Genomic DNA, 16506 nt, shown 5'->3' with positions numbered 1-16506 from the left:
CATGAACTGGATAAAGAACTAACTTTTCTCAGATCCAGTTATTAGTGAATAGAAAATTACGTCCAAGGATATCATGAAGATTGTTGATGGCTTGTGTATCAGCAGCACACTGACTGGTTCATAGTGAACTCTCAGTTGGTCACTGATGTTAGTTTCCCCTCCTTGCTTCACATAGCAGGCTGGTTCTTGGGGGTTGCTAACCCCACAAAGCCACTGGCCATCACCTGTTATCAAATGCTTTGGTTATCTGTGGTGTTAGCCTGCCCTGATCTGTAAGGGGAAGGAGACTGTCAGTGGCAGTGTATGGAGATAACTGAGGAAGGGTTTCATATTTTAACCCTGAGGGAAGAAAAATGTTCTAAAGCAAACACAACTGCATCACCATACAGTTCAAAGAGGTTAAGAATGACCACGGGCACCATGGCTAAATCGTGCCCAATGTCCTCTCTTTAAGGAAGCATTGAAATGTATTAGTGCATTTTAGAAGAGGATTTCCAAAAAGAACGACTGAATGTCTTTGACATTTGAAGGGAGAAACTTCAGTTGTTGTAAAAGTTGCATGCTTTGATGATGTTGGGTAACTCAGATATTTCTGCACCCACCTCATTAAAAAGTGTCAACCAAAAAAACAATAATTCATTTTTCCTTCGAGATTTTTAGAGAAGTCACCAGGCAATAAGATTAGAAGAAATAGTGCAAAGGACATTGTCCAAGAGGAAGGGGAACCAAAAACTAATATAAACACTCTGTGGGATTTTTCTTGACTGGTCTTTGAGTTGAAAAATAAAAGATCATTAATGATTGGGGAATCTCCACTGATTTTTCCCTTAAAAATAATTTATTTCAATTTATTGGACAGGCAAGGAGACAAAGAGAAATGGAGGCAGCAACAGATCTTCCATCCATTAATTCACTTCCCAAATGCCCACAACAGCTAGCCCTGGGCTAGGCTCAAGCCAGGAGCCTGGAATTCCATCCAGGTCTTTTACGTGGGTGTTGGGGACCCAAATACATGAGCCATTACGTGCTACCTCCCAAGATGTGCATTAGCGGGAATCTGGATGGGAGGCAGAGCTGGGGCTCAAACCAATGCACTTAAGTATGAGATGTGGGATCCCAAGCAGCATCTGAACCATTGTGGTAAATATTTGCCCCAATTTCTCCTTTTAGAAAATTCTCATTGGACTAGTTATTAATAGACATTATTTAAAGTCATGTAGGTTTTCAAATCAGATTCAGAATTTATTCCTTGTCACTTTTTTTCTATATCAATTTCTTCTACATTTTCTAGCTGAACGTTTGCTTCCCATTCCAGGGCCCAAGCCAAATCAGATGTAAGAAATAGCTGTTTCAGTTTGTAAATACTAATAGAGATCAGAATTGAAAAACTTGTACAGGTGATTGAGCCTTGACCTTCCAGTTCTCCTCTCTTAGGAAGCTCAGCTACGGCTGTTTCCTGTTATCACTTCTATGCACCTGACTGTAAACGCCCATTGCCAGGTATCTGTGCTTTCTTATTTCAGATAGTTAATAATTTTGTGGATTTTTGTAAAGTTGTGGTGACTTCCTGCTTGATTGTGAGTGTTCTAACACCTGAAATGGTGCATTGTTGGACAAATTCTGATGTGAGGAAATTAGAGTGGTAAAACACATAGATTATATTAGTAAAAATATTGTCATGTGTCAATCCATATGTAGGTGGATTCATGTGCAAAAATATTAATTTGAAAACTAATAAGATGCTATTAATTGTTCCAAATATAAAACCTCCGTTTGGGAATGAATTCCCTATAAGATGAAAGATTTTGGAAACTTTTTTTGGGGAGAAGGGGCTTTGGAGAGGAAGCTGGTGTAGCTCTGTAGATCATAGAAGGATTCTCATTCATGCTTTGGAATTTATATCTCAGCTCCACATTTATGAACTATGTGACTTCAGGCAACTGCTTTAACCTATTGGATCTCAAGTTTCCTCCTCTAAAAACTGAGGATGATGACAATGATATCTCATAGGGATAACGGAGCTAACATCTGCACATTGCCCAGTGCTGGGTTGTGTACATCACAAGTGCTATTTAGTGTTAGCTGTAGAGCAGAATGTATGAGATAGGTACAGAGTAGCTGCTTGGATTTACAGTGTCTTTCTACAGAACACATTCAAAGGCTTAATGCTCTTAGTACTAACCTGACTCTCAGTTGTACTGACCACGCATGTTGGACCGCCTTCTGTGCACACATTAGCAGAAAATTCTGATTGAGGGAACTGAAGAGTGAAAAGTGGAGACCGCCTGCTTTGAGCCATTTCTTCTTGCTTTATGGGAAGAGGAAATGAAATATATTTTTTATTATTTCATCTAGCCTGTGACTTTCACAATTATAATCCATCTCAATTAACATGCTTCAATTCTATATTGTGGAATGGGTCCTAATAAAATGTTCAATAGGTTAAGCTGCTGCCTGCAGTGCCAGCATTCTACATGGGCACCAGTTCAAGTCCTGGCTACTCTACTTCTGATCCATCTCCCTGCTCTTCCACCTGGAAATCAGGGAGACCTGGAAGAAACTTCTGGGATACTGGTGCTGCAGGTGGTGGTTTAACCCACTATGCCACAGTGCTGGAGCCTCAACACAAGTTTTGTTTTGTTTACGTTTATTTCAAAATAGACACACACACACACACACACAGAAACAGAGACAGACACACAGAGATCCCCCGTCTGTTGGTTCACTCCCAGGGCTGGGCCAGCCAAAGCTTGAAGCTGGGAACTCAATCTGGGTCTCCCACGTGAGTGGCAGTGACACAAATATTTGAGCCATCACCTGCTACCTCCCAGAGTGTCATCAATAGGTAACTGAATTGAAAGAAGAACTCAAACCCAGACATTCCCATGTGGGATGCAGGCATCCTGACTGGTGTCTTAACTACTGCACCAAACACCTGCCCCTGTTTATTTTTTAAATTAACTTTATGAGAAGCAAGGCAAAAAAAAAAAACTTTTTAAGTACTTTAAGACAGTTTTTATTGTAGCCTATAACTTTTAGAAGTCCAAAGAGCAATGTATCCTTCTTAGATGTGTCATTGTTAAAATCAAGAAACAGAGCAGAATAATGAGTTTTATCAGTTGGGTAAAATTATTATTTATGGGTGTGAATCAACCTACTGGGGAAAGTGGTCATCCTTTGGTGGCTGTGTTCCTATGGTGGGTTCTAGAAAGCCACTGCTAAATTCCTGTGACTCGGTGCCTGTGCAGTTTCCTGGTCCCCACATGCCTGTGGTGGTGGCATGTCTGGGCACATGGGACTAGATAAGAAGATTGAGAAAGGTGTGTGCAGGGCAAACACGGGACAGTAAATGTTGTGATCTTATCAAGGATTCAAGGGGCTGGCAGTCCATCCATCCCCAGCTCACTAGGCCATGTGCCCTGGGGCAGGTCTTCAGCCACTTAGGGAAAGGGGTACCTTCCAGTTTTCACAAGGACATGAACTTCATATAACCCCTACACAAAGGCTCATTAAGATGCTATATGGACCAATGGGTGGATCTTCTGACTTATATCAGCATTTTCTCTTAACACGTTTTAAAGTACTAAAAATCAGGGCATAGGATATGTATATTTATTTTCAGAATCTGAAGTTCACAACTTGGGTATTGTTTGCAGGTTCTCACTTGGAGCATACATCTTGGGGACAGCATCATTTTTGCTTTACAAATAGCTAAATGCCATAAGCAACTGTGTGTATACCACTTCTTTACGATGTGTTTCTCCCCTGTAGTCTCTCTCCTTTTTAAAGATTGATTTATTTATTTGAAAGGTAGAGTCCACACACACACACACATACACACACACACACATCTTCCATATTCTATCCACTGGTCCACTTTCCAAGTGGCCACAATGGCTAGGAGCCTAGGATTCCACCCAAATCTCACATGAAGGCTGGCAGGGGCCTAAGCACTTGGGCCAGCATCTCCTGCCTTTCCAGACACATTAGCAGAATTGGAAGCAGAGCAGCTGGGACTTGAACCAATTCAGGATGCCAGTGTCTTAACCTGCTGTGCCATAATGCCAGCCCCCTCCCTCCTGTAGTCTGTTAAGTTGATCCATGTAATAAACCTCACATGAGTTGATCTAGGCCTTGCTCTGCTCTGCATTGAGTATCCCCATGTCTGAAATTTCTCTTATGCAAATACTTTAACATTTTTTTAAAAGATTTATTTATTTGAAAGTCAGAGTTACACAGAAAGAGAAGGAGAGGCAGAGAGAGGTCTTCCATGAACTGGTTGACTCCCCAATTGGCTGCAATGGTCAGAGCTGCACCAATCCAAAGCCAGGAGCCAGGAGTTTCTTCAGGGTCTCCCACTTGGTTTCAGGGGCCCAAGCACTTGAGCCATCTTCTGCTGCTTTCCCAGGCCATAGCAGAGAGCTGGATCAGAAGTGGAGCAGCCGGGTCTGGAACCGGTACCCATATGGGATGCAGACACTGTAGGTGGTGGCTTTTACTGGCTACCCCATAGCGCTGGACCCTACTTTAACACATTGTTGTGAACCAGAGAAAGATTTTGTTTCTTGATGTTAGACAAAATTTGTTTGATGAATATATTAATCTGCTAGGGCTGCTGTGACAAAGGACCACCGCCTGGGTAGCTCAAACAATAGGGATTTGTTCCTTACCGTTCTGGCTGCGCAAGTCTCAGATCAAGGTATCTGCAGGATTAGCTTCTTCTGAGGTCTCTCTCCTTGGCTTGCAAATGGCCACCTTTTCCCTCTGTCTTCACAGATCCTTATTCTGTGCATGTCATGTCTCTGTGCAAATTTCCTCTTAAGACAGCAGTCCTGGGGCCAGTGCTGTGGTGCAGCGGATTAACACCCTAGCCTGAAGTGTCAGCATCCCATATGGGTGCTGGTTCTAGTCCCAGCTGCTCCTCTTCCAATCCAGCTCTCTGCTATGGCCTGGGATAGCAGTATAAGATAGCCCAAATGCTATCTCCCATGCTCCTGCATGGGAGACGCGGAGGAAGCTCCTGGCTCCTGGGTTCGGATGCGGCCAATTGGGGAGTGAACCAGCAGATGGAAGACCTCTCTCTTTCTGCCTCTCCTCTCTCTGTTTAACTCTGACTTTCAAATAAATAAACAAATCTTTAAAAAAAAAAAAAAAGACAGCAGTCATATTGGATGAGGGCCCATCCTAAGGATATCATTTTTACTTGATTATTTCTTTAAAGACCTTGTCTCCAAATGAAGCCACATTTTGAGATACTGGGACTAGGGCTTTTGCATATGAATTTGTGGGTCGAGGGGTGGGACATCAAAACATCCCATGACAGCGAATGAGTTTTTATTTTGTTCTTCTTAAAGGAAGCAGGTACAAAGCCTCCGCTTTATGGTCAGAGATATGTGTTTATGAATGATTCCCTTAGAGGAGTGTTGGGAACAGTGACTTCCATGACTGGTTTTTGTAGCATCCTGTGTATTAATTATTTATATAGTTATCACCCCATTCATTGATCTTCTAAGATAGGTAGGAACCAGATTTCTGAATATTTTCTTCCTGATGAGACAGAAAAATATCAAGATTTTATGTGTCAACTACAGGAGGTTCTTCATAGCAAGACCTGGGTATGAGTGGCCAGCATATTTAGCTAATAGAGTAATGCCATCTTCACTGTTCATTGTGAATGCCGTTAGAGAATTCGCTCGTGTACCTGGGTGGGCCACTTAACTGTGTAGCTCAGTCTTCAGTTTTGTTCACCCCCCACTTTGACCAGTGCCTTGAACAACTGTAATTGTCCATCCTACAGTGTAGGGTTTAGAATAAACTATCTCCAACATTCTTGCTTATTCTACCTACTGGATTTCATAGATTGCTATTTTGCCTCACGAAGCTGACAGTGCATTCTTGGTTGACCTTCATTTCTTGTCTAACTCCATCCCAAGGTGCCAGAAGGCGGTGCTAATGAGGGCCACCAGTTTTCCATTGGGAAGAGGCAGTAGCTACTCCTTTCCTTCCCTCTCAGTTGTTTGCTCATGAAAATGGCCCTTAACCTGGGGAGTATTAGAAGTTCTCCAGAATTGCATGGTATGTGTGAATAAAACACTGCCATGATAGGTATCCATGGAATGGCTCACAAATTTGAGTGTACATTAGAGTCGCCTGAAAACCATCCTTGCTCCACTGAATCAGAAACTCTATAGAGTCCTTGGTATTGGTAATAGTTGAACTTTCCAGATGACTCGGTGTCCTACTAAAGACAGAGCCACAGAGCTATCATCATTTCTCTGTTCCTGTGTTTGCTCCTACACGAAACAGTATTGCTCAGTGAAGAGAAGCTTAAACCATTCCCCCTTTGACCCTAGTTTTCAGGATAGATGTGCTTGTCTGAAAGAATATTAGAAAGTGGAAGTAGACATTCTGGTGGTTGATTGTAAATTTTCTTTTGAATTCTTCACCTCCATGTGAATCAAAAAAGAGCTTATTTTAGCAATTGGATGAAGATAATTCATCAAGGCTTATTACATTACTCTTTTTCACAGTGGCACAGGGAGATCAATGAAATTATTCGAGTTTCCTTTCTGTTTTACATAGTTCTCCATTTAGACTGTCACAGAATCAAGCTACTGCGTATATAAGTTATGTTGATAGGACTTTTGTCATCGCATCTATATTTTGGTGTAACTTCAGTAAGACATACTCTTATAACTTCTGGAGACATTCTCAAAAATAGCCTCCTAGTTGACTTTCTGTTACAGTTTTCTTAATACTTACTCCCTGGCAACAAGGAGACTTTTGATGTTGGTGAGATCCACTCATCTGGGGCTGGGCTGGGCCAGAAAAGGTGGGCAGCAGGGCCAGGGGAAGGCCTTTTTGATGTCTACCTCCATGGAGAATCCTTACATCCCCTGTGCCTGTCCTTTCTCTCTCCTTACCTGATTATGCTCTTGGGCTTTCTGGTGAGCTTGGTTCTTCACCTGATCTATGAACTATGATTTTATGATTATTAGGTCTTGAGAGGGAATGACTGTCCCTGAACATCTTGCGAGGCCATTTTTTTCTTAAATTTGGTTGAACTGTGTTTCCTCTTTATATTGTGAATACGATGATTTCCCCAAATAGCTTTCTTGTGGCTTTAGGAAAGCAATGCAGAGCAGAGAAACTGTTCTGGTCTGTGGAATACCTACAAAGTGATTCCTAGTGTCCTGGTATGTGGCACTGTCCCTTAACCACCCATTACCTTCCATTGCAGTGCCTCACAAAGCTTGGCTAGGGTGCAAGGGGGGCATCCAGCACCTATTCCTGCCCCATTCATCAATATTTATCAATATTAATCAATATTTATCTATTCTTCTACTTGTTGTAGAGTAGAATATGATGGACACTAGCTTATGCAGATGGATATGGCTCAACTCCATGCTAGCTAGCCAATGTCAATTCCCCAGGTGGCAAAGATGAGCCTGGTTATAATGCATATACCTTAAAGAAGCAGCTAAGGAATTCTTCAAGCAGATAACACTCATGTTTCATGAGGTTTTATTTAATTATGAAATCCATGTGAATATTACAAAAATTTTGGAATATACAGAGAGAATCACTTCTCGGTCTTTTAGCTAAGATCAAGTGGAGTATACAGAGAAGCCCAAGGATGTAAATAAAATCTACTTATAGTTCTACAACTCAAAGAAAACAGTTATTACCATTTTGGTGTCTATTATTCAAATCTTTATTTCAGAATACATGAGTGGAAATGATGCAGATTCTTTTCTCTACTTTTTCTACCTACGAGAGTGTTTACACTTGTCATGCTATTCAGTTTTCTAAACTCTGTAATTTATGTAGCAGCCTGTAATTCATCGCTCTGCATTTGGATCATTCCCAACCTTCTTCAAAAACATTGTGATGATGAACATATGTACATCTATAAGCTTCACACACATTATATAGGTCCTTAGGATAAATGTACATAAGTCAAAGCAAATGTACAATTGAAAAGCTTTTGCTTTATACCCCTATTGCAAAACTGCACTCCAGAGAAGGTCTCCAACATTCTTGCTTAATCTACCTACTGGATTTCATAGATTGCTATTTTGCCTCATGACACTGACAGTGAGTTCTTGGCTGACCTTGATTTCTTATCCAACTCCTCTTACCAGGGCTGGGCATTTGGTGCAACTGTTAAGATGCCCACATCTCACATCATAGTACCTGGGTTCAAATCCTGGCTCTGCTTCTGATTCCAGTTCCCTGCTAATGCAGGCCCTTAGAGGCAGCCATGATGGCTCAAGTACTTGGGTTCATGCCACCCTCATGGGAGACCTGAATTGCATTCCAGGCTCATGGCTTCCACCTGCCTGCCCTGGCTGTTGTCGGCATTTGAGGAAAATACCTGCAGATGGAATCTCTCTCTCCCTCCCTCTCTCTCTCTCTCTCTCTCTCTCTGTGTGTGTGTTTGTGTTTGTGTGTGTGCATGCCTATTTCTATGTCTTTCTAATATAATGAAAATGTTTTAAGAAGTTATCTGCATACTAGCATTTTTTTTTAGAATTCCCAGAATCTTAACCCATTAAAAAATGATTGTTTACAAAAATCATGTTAACTAGGTGGGAAAAAAATCTAAGCAGTTTAATTTGTATCTCCTTGCTTAATGGTAATGTCTTTATGACTACACTTTTAAATATTTGGAACCTGACTCCACTTACTGGAGACCTTGGGTGACCTCCTTAATCTCCATGTGCTGATATCAGCTCTGACAATGGCAGTGCCTACTTCATAGAGTTCACATAAAGACTAGAGGGTCTGGGGCCTGCGCTGTGGTGCAGTGGGTTAAAGCCCCAGCCTGCAGCGCCGCCATCCCATATGGGCGCTGGTTTGAGTTCCATCTGCTCCACTTCCAATCCAGCTCTCCACTTTGGCCTGAGAAAGCAGTAGAGGATGGCCCAAATCCTTGGGCCCCTGCACCTGCATGGGAGACCTGGAAGAAGCTCCTGGCTCCTGGTTTTGGATCAGTTCAGCTCTGGCTGTTGCGGTCATTTGGAGAGTGAACCAGCAGAATGGAAGACCTCTCTCTCTCTGTGACTCTGTCTTTCAAATAAATAAAATAATTCTTTAAAAAAAAAAAACCTAGAGGGTCTCCCATAAATGGTATCCAGAATGCACAAGGCATACAACTACTCTTATACTCTCTGATATTTAATTTCCTCTTATTATGAATTGCCTATTCATTGTCCAGGTGAATGATATTTTGGGGGTAGTTTAAAAAAAGAACATACATATAAAGCATCTTAAGCCATTATCTGCCAGGTGTTGCAATCTCCCCCAATTTGTGACTTGCCTTTGAATTGTGTTCAAAGTGAGAAAATGTTTGAATATCAAGAAATTCAGGCCAGTGGAAGGCATAATTAAGGTCTAGGTTGAGGTTTTTTTCTGCCTCTCACTCATCCTGCTAGGAGAGTTACCATCCCTGTCATTGAGAAGGTCTGGTATTAATTTTATTCTCCAGATAGCAGAAATTGCATTTTAAGCAGGATTATTTGTTATATTAAAAATCACCATCATAGAATAAAACTTCTGCTTAATTTATGTAAGTGATGATCATGGTGGGTGTGAGGCCATGGTTAATATTTCACCATCTTCCATTTATTGCTAAATCCAACTTGTCAGTATTCCATTAGTGGTGCTAGATAAATTTAATTACTTCAACTTGAAAGAAGCTTTTAATTTGAGATCAGATCCTGATTAATTATGTAGCCATTAAGTGCCACCACATTCTCCCCATTTTCGGCAAATTATGTAACAGAAAGAGAACCTTTCTAGCTATAAAGTTTCATGTTTAAGGGCAAAATGTTCCTTTAGTTTGGCAAATACATGCTACTAAAAATGAAAGTTTTTCACGTCACTGGAAAAAATGTATACATACAGAACATTATTTTGCCTTGCTAAGTAAGAAAAGGGCCAAACCACACTTAGAGAAACATGGAAATTCTGCTTGTACAGCCACATTTGTTTCACAGAGCTATGAGTATTAAAAGTGGTCAAATACTGTATCAGAGCAGGGATAAACGAGAGTATGTTATTTTATTGCTATTAGGCTGTGAATAATTGAAAATTTCCATATTTAATGGAAAAACTGCTATTTTTTTAAAAGATCTGATTTGTTTGAAAGGCAGAGTGACACAGACAGAGGGAGAGACAGAGAAAAGAGAGTGATATCTTCCACCTGCTGGTTCACTCCCTAAAGGCCACAACCAGGCCAGGGTGAAACCAGGAGCCTGGAACCAGGAGACCCATGAACTTGGACCATCTTCTGCTGCTTTCCCGGGAACATTAGCAGGAAGCTGGATCAAAAGTAGAGCAGTTAGGACTTGAACAGGTGTTCTAACATGGGATGCTTATCCAAAGTGATGACTTAACTCACTGAGTCCCAATGCCTGACCAAAGATGGCTGCTTTTTTTTTTTTAAAGCAGTTTTGTTAATGGTGCGTAGCATTAGGGTAAATGATATTCAGACAAGTAAGGAAATCTCAGTGACCAAATTTTGTATTTCTTAGATTTATTTGTTAATTTTGATATTTTACTTTAAGCATGTTTTTCTTCTGCAATATTTTTAAGAGGAAGAAATTAAAAACATAATTTATATGGTGTCCTAGCTTTTCATTACCACAACTCAAATACCTGAGAGAAGCTACTTATGACGTAGGAAGGTTTGCCTCAGCTCATTTTTTTTTTAATTTATTTGACAAAGTTAGACAGTGAGAGAGAGAGAGAGAGAGAGAGAGAGAGAGAGAAAGGTTTTCCTTCCATTGGCTCACCCCGCAAATGGCCATTGTGGCCAGCACTGCACCGATCTGAAGCCAGGAGCCAGGTGCTTCCTCCTGGTCTCCCATGCGGGTGCAGGGCCCAAGCACTTGGGCCATCCTCCACTGCACTCCCAGGCTACAGCTGAGAGCTGGACTGGAAGAGGCGCAACCGGGACTAGAACCCGGCGCCCATATGGGATGCCTGCGCCACCCGCAGGTGGAGGATTAAGCAAGTTAGCCACGGCGCCGGCCCCAACTTAAGGTTTTGAAAGAACACCAGCCCTGTTAGCCTGGAGTCTGATGAGAATGGAGACCAGCCATGGCGAAGTATGTGTGCAGAAAGGATCACCTGGTGAGACGGGAGGGAGGGAGAGAAAAAGAGAGCGAGTGAGAAAGTGACTGGGCTTTTATCACCAACCTTGTCTGTAGATCTTCCTTCCCAGGACACACACCCAGTGACCTAAGGACCTCCCACTGGGGCCACCTCCTGATCACCATAATTGGATCAAATCTCCACTCTTAATACATTAAGCATTAACACAAAAGACTTTTGGAGACCAACTAGTCTTCAATATATGGGCCTTTGAGAAACATTGAAACTATGATCTAGTCATAAGGCATTGGAGCTATTTTTTAAGTTACTGTGAACAGGAAAAGGAATGAGACAGTTGCAAACCATGCAATAGCCGCTTGTTAGCCCCCAAAGCCCTGCAAACTATCTTTACTCAAAATCCTTATTTATTTATTTTTTGACAGGCAGAGTGGACAGTGAGAGAGGTAGAGACAGAGAGAAAGGTCTTCCTTTACCGTTGGTTCACCCTCCAATGGCCGCTGCGTCCGGCGCACCGCGCTGATCTGAAGGCAGGAGCCAGGTGCTTATCCTGGTCTCCCATGCGGGTGCAGGGCCCAAGCACTTGGGCCATCCTCCACTGCACTCCCGGGCCACAGCAGAGAGCTGGACAGGAAGAGGAGCTACCGGGACAGAATCTGGCGCCCTGACTGGGACTAGAACCCGGGGTGCCAGTGCCGCAGACGGAGGATTAGCCTATTGAGCCGCAGCGCTGACCTCAAAATCCTTATTTTGCAAACCTCTTCTGATTTCTCCTTTTTTGTGTGTGTGCTTGTTCTGATTTGCCATGTTTGGAAAATGCAAAGCAAGGAAACATTGTTTCCCAACACAACCTAAAAGTTTAAATTGCTGATTGAGTTCTGCTCACCTGTGATAGTGAGCTGCAAGTGAGTATGGGTTATAAAATGCAACTTTTCATGCCATTCAAAGATTTACTTTATTTATTTGAAGGGTGGAGTTACAGAGAAAGAGAAGGTGAGATAGAGCTGCTATCTGCTGGTTCACTTCCCTGGGACAGGTTGAAGCCAGAAGCTTCATACGGAGGTCCCACATGGGTGCATGGGCCCAAGTACTTGGGTCATCTTCCACAGCTTTCACAGGCCATTAGCAAGGAGCTGGATCGAAAGTGGAGCAGCCAGGACTTGAACCCTCACCCATATGAGATGCCTGGGTCGCAGGTAGCAGCTTAACTGGTTATACCACAATACCGGTTATACCCATGCCTTTCAGATTTATAATTGTTTTCACCTGTGAACAGAATGTATAGCTTGTCTAGCTCCTTTAGTGCACTTACTGCCTAAGCCTGGCAGTGAAGGATTGAGAGTGCTGAGCTGATCATTTCTTTATTTTAAGCTTCAGTTCCCCTGAATGCAGGTATCTAACTCTGGCAACAGGATTTAACCTCCGTATCTGTACCTGCAGGCAAAATGAAGGACCGGCTAGCCGAACTTCTGGAGCTGTCCAAGCAGTATGACCAGCAGTTCCCAGACAGCGATGATGACCTTGACGGGCCCCGCCCAGACATCGTGTTCGAGACGGACCACATCCTGGAGTCCTTGTACCACGACATCCGGGACATTCAGGAGGAGAACCAGCTGCTGATGGCCGACGTGCGGCGGCTGGGCAAGCAGAACGCCCGCTTCCTCACGTCCATGCGGCGCCTCAGCAGCATCAAGCGGGACACCAACTCCATTGCCAAGGCCATCAAGGCCCGGGGCGAGGGCATCCACCGCAAGCTGCGCGCCTTGAAGGAGCTGAGCGAGGCGGCCGAGGCCCAGCACGGCGCGCACTCGGCCGTGGCACGCATCTCCAGCGCGCAGTACAGCGCCCTGGCGCGCGCCTTCCAGCAGGCCATGCACGAGTACAACCAGGCCGAGATGAAGCAGCGCGACAACTGCAAGATCCGCATCCAGCGCCAGCTGGAGATCATGGGCAAGGAGGTGTCGGGCGACCAGATCGAGGACATGTTCGAGCAAGGCAAGTGGGACGTGTTCTCCGAGAACCTGCTGGCCGACGTGAAGGGCGCGCGTGCGGCCCTCAACGAGATCGAGAGCCGCCACCGCGAGCTGCTGCGCCTGGAGAGCCGCATCCGCGACGTGCACGAGCTCTTCCTGCAGATGGCGGTGCTGGTGGAGAAGCAGGCGGACACGCTGAACGTCATCGAGTTCAACGTGCAGAAGACCGTCGACTACACCGGGCAGGCCAAGGCGCAGGTGCGCAAGGCCGTGCAGTACAAGAAGAACCCCTGCCGGACCGTCTGCTGCTTCTGCTGCCCCTGCCTCAACTAGCGGGCGCCCTGGACCACTGCCCGCGCCCTGCAGGGACCAAAGGGAAGCCGGCGAGAGGTCCCCACGCCCAGCGTAACTCGGGCTTTAGAGACGGAAGGTACGCGAGGTTCAAGGGCTGCAACCCAGCTGGTGGCTGGAGAAACAGCTGATCCCATTAGACGGTTGCTCAGTGGGGACTGATTCCCACTGAAGTTGTGCGCACAGCACCCTTATCCTCTTAATTAAAGCCGAACACGGATCTGAGGGATCTGACCTGGGCTGTGACTGGAGGTCTGTGTCCAAGGCCCTCTTCCTAATGAACTCCAGGAAGTCACTTTAGTGTTCCCAAATGGAATGCACGCATTTCCAAAACTTACCATATGCCCTGTCGCGACCGTTTTTGGATATTGTTCTGTTTTGAGTGAAATCGATCTTGGAAAGAAGCTGTGTCCTTCTTTTCTCGTCCGTTGATTTCTGCTATGATTTCTGTGTACGTGTCGACCTTTCTGCCCACGCCTACTATTTCCTTATCTCTTTCACTTTTAATGTCTCCACCAGAATGTATTTTGGAATTATTTTTCCAGATATTTAAAGCACTGAGTATGAAACAGGCTCTCAAATTGAAGTTTGTTTCTATCACATTTTATGTATTTTTCGGATTATTTATGCACTTATTTGTAAATGCAAAATACTGATATTCACTAAAGTGTGTACATAATAAGAATTTATTCAATTTTGTAAATATGGCATATATATCAAGAAAAACACTTTTTTCTGGCTATTGGTGTTGGTTTGCTTGTTTTGAGTTTACTCACTCTGATCTGCATCGTCGTAGTCTAAATAGGATCAAAACTTTATTTTGAACAACTCTGCATCAGTTTTGGAGGTAAAGATAGGTCTTGAAGGCCGAAGTCACACACATAACTAGAGATAATAAAAGTGTTCTTGGAAATACTACTTTTGTTTTACCATGGACCATTCCTTTCATGCATTAAAATGGAATACTTTAAAAGAATCTTGTTTTTCAAGAAGCTTAAAAAACATGACTTTACAAATGTCTCTTTTATATATTTGTGTCTGGAGCATTTAAATCTTAGTTTACTTTCACAACTATTGTTAAAATATTTTTCCCACTAACTACTGAGACTGCAACACCTGGATGGAGCGATGAGTATGGGGGTGGAGGGACAGGAAAAATGCAAAGAATTCACATGAGGGTGTTTTGCTTTCTCTCCTGAGTGACAATAGTTTAGCAAAATCATCACACTTTAGAGATTTGTTATCACTTTATAATGCTGTAACGTGCTTTTATGTTGTCTCCTGCTCCTTTTCAAAGTCAGCTCTTAACTCTTTCTAAATATGTGAGTGAATTTGGTTAGCAGTCATATTTCCCAGGACCTTCAGGAGGTGGAATTTTAAGAATATGTGAACTCTTTGGAACTCACTGCCTGACCTGCTTATGACCAGGAAAATCTAGCCCTGTACCTAATTTTAATGTCATGGTTAAATATGAGAATTGTGGAAATACAATCTCACCTGGCCCTTCTCGGGTTCCTCCTGATTTCTTTCTCAGCTGACTCCAGGAATACGTTTAACCTTAATTCCTTTCCCTGAGGTAGAGGAAAAAAGTCTTCACACAGCTGCATTACCATGTTTTTTGTTGTTGTTGTTGTAGAGAAAAGTGGTATTATAAACAGAGAGCCAGCTAAATGTGCACAAGAGAGAATAATTGATAATTCTGACTTGTTAAAAATCATAAGGCATGTTTTTTGCTTAGCAAAGACTCATTTACTCTTAAAGTAAATGAATTTTCAGACTGAGTATTAACTTATTTGAAAGGCATAGTGAGAGAGAGGGAGAGAGAGGGAGGAAAAGAGAGAGAGAGAGAGAGAGAGCTCTTCATGCTGCTGATTCACTCCCCAAATGCCAGAAACAGCCCATGAAGGACCAGGCAGAATCCAGGAGCCCAGAACTTTATCTGGGTCTCCCACTTGGATGGCAGGGGCCCAGACACTTGAGCCACTAACTGCTATCTTCCAGGATTCATTAGCAGGAAGCTGGATCAGAAGTGGAGTAGCAAGGACTACTGATAAGGAATACAGGCATCCCAAGCGGTGACTTAACCCACGGTACTGCAATGCCTACCCCGTGTGTATTTTTTTTTAAAGATTTATTTATTTATTTATTTGAAAGTCAAAGTTAGAGAGAGAAGGAGAGGCAGAGAGAGAGAGAGAGAGAGATCTTCTATCTGCTGGTTCACTCCCCAGATGGCCTCAATGGTTGGAGCTGCACCAATCTGAAGCCAGGAGCCAGGATCTTCCTCCAAGTCTCCCATGTGGGTGCTGGGGCCCAAGGACTTGGCCCATCTTCTATTGCTTTCCCAGGCCACAGCAGAGAGCTGGATCGGAAATGGAGCAGCCAGGACTCCAACCGGTGTACATATGAGATCCATATGGCACTGCAGGCAGAATCGGCCCCCTGTGTGTATTTTTTTTTTTCAAGATTTTATTTATTTGAAAGGCAGAGTTACAGACAGAGAGGGAGAAGCAGAAAGGTCTTCCATCTGCTTGTTCACTCCCAAGATAGCTGCAACGGCCGGAGCAGCACTGATCCGAGGCCAGGAGCCAGGACCTCTGGGTCTCCCACATGGGTACAGGGGCCCAAGGACTTGGACCATCTTCTACTGCTTTCCCAGGCCACAGCAAAGAGATGGATTAGAAGAGGAGCAGCCAGGACACAAACTGACACCTATGCCAGTGCCACAGGCAGAGGCTTAGCCCCACATCACATGCTGGCCCTCTCTGTGTATTTTTTTAATGCCCCAAATTTTACATTAGAGAATTCAGTAAATTTACTGTAATTTACTGTACTAAAAGAATGAGTGGTTGCCTAGGGAAACCAAGACTTTCTTCCTACTGCTCCCTTTCCATCTGGTGGCAGCCTAGTAATTAAGTGAATAGATTCTGGAGTCTGCTCCCTGGGTCTGAATCCTGACTACCACACTCCAGCTGAATGACAAAAAAAAAAAAAACCTCTGTGCCTCAGTTCCTCCATTTATACAGTATGGAAAATAGTACTTATAGATTTGCTGTGAGAAATAAAT

General features: G+C 43.5%; 1 protein-coding gene across 6 annotated transcripts in view; it reads left to right on the top strand.

The window, feature by feature from the left end:
• Nucleotides 1-14360, top strand: part of STX11 (syntaxin 11) — a 40915-nt gene extending 26555 nt beyond the window's left edge. For all 6 annotated transcript variants that reach the window (XM_089333672.1, XM_070073474.2, XM_089333671.1 and 3 more), the window contains one exon: nucleotides 12559-14360. In XM_089333672.1, the coding sequence (XP_089189798.1) occupies nucleotides 12559-13424 (866 nt within the window). In that variant the 3' untranslated portion in view covers nucleotides 13425-14360. The remainder of the gene's footprint in view (nucleotides 1-12558) is intronic.
• The last annotated feature ends 2146 nt before the right edge of the window (nucleotides 14361-16506 follow it).

This window comes from Oryctolagus cuniculus, chromosome 5 (genome assembly GCF_051225735.1).
Source record: "Oryctolagus cuniculus isolate XC-2025 breed Fujian yellow rabbit chromosome 5, ASM5122573v1, whole genome shotgun sequence".
Classification (NCBI taxonomy): domain Eukaryota; kingdom Metazoa; phylum Chordata; class Mammalia; order Lagomorpha; family Leporidae; genus Oryctolagus; species Oryctolagus cuniculus.
This window is presented reverse-complemented; position numbering and strand designations above follow the sequence as displayed.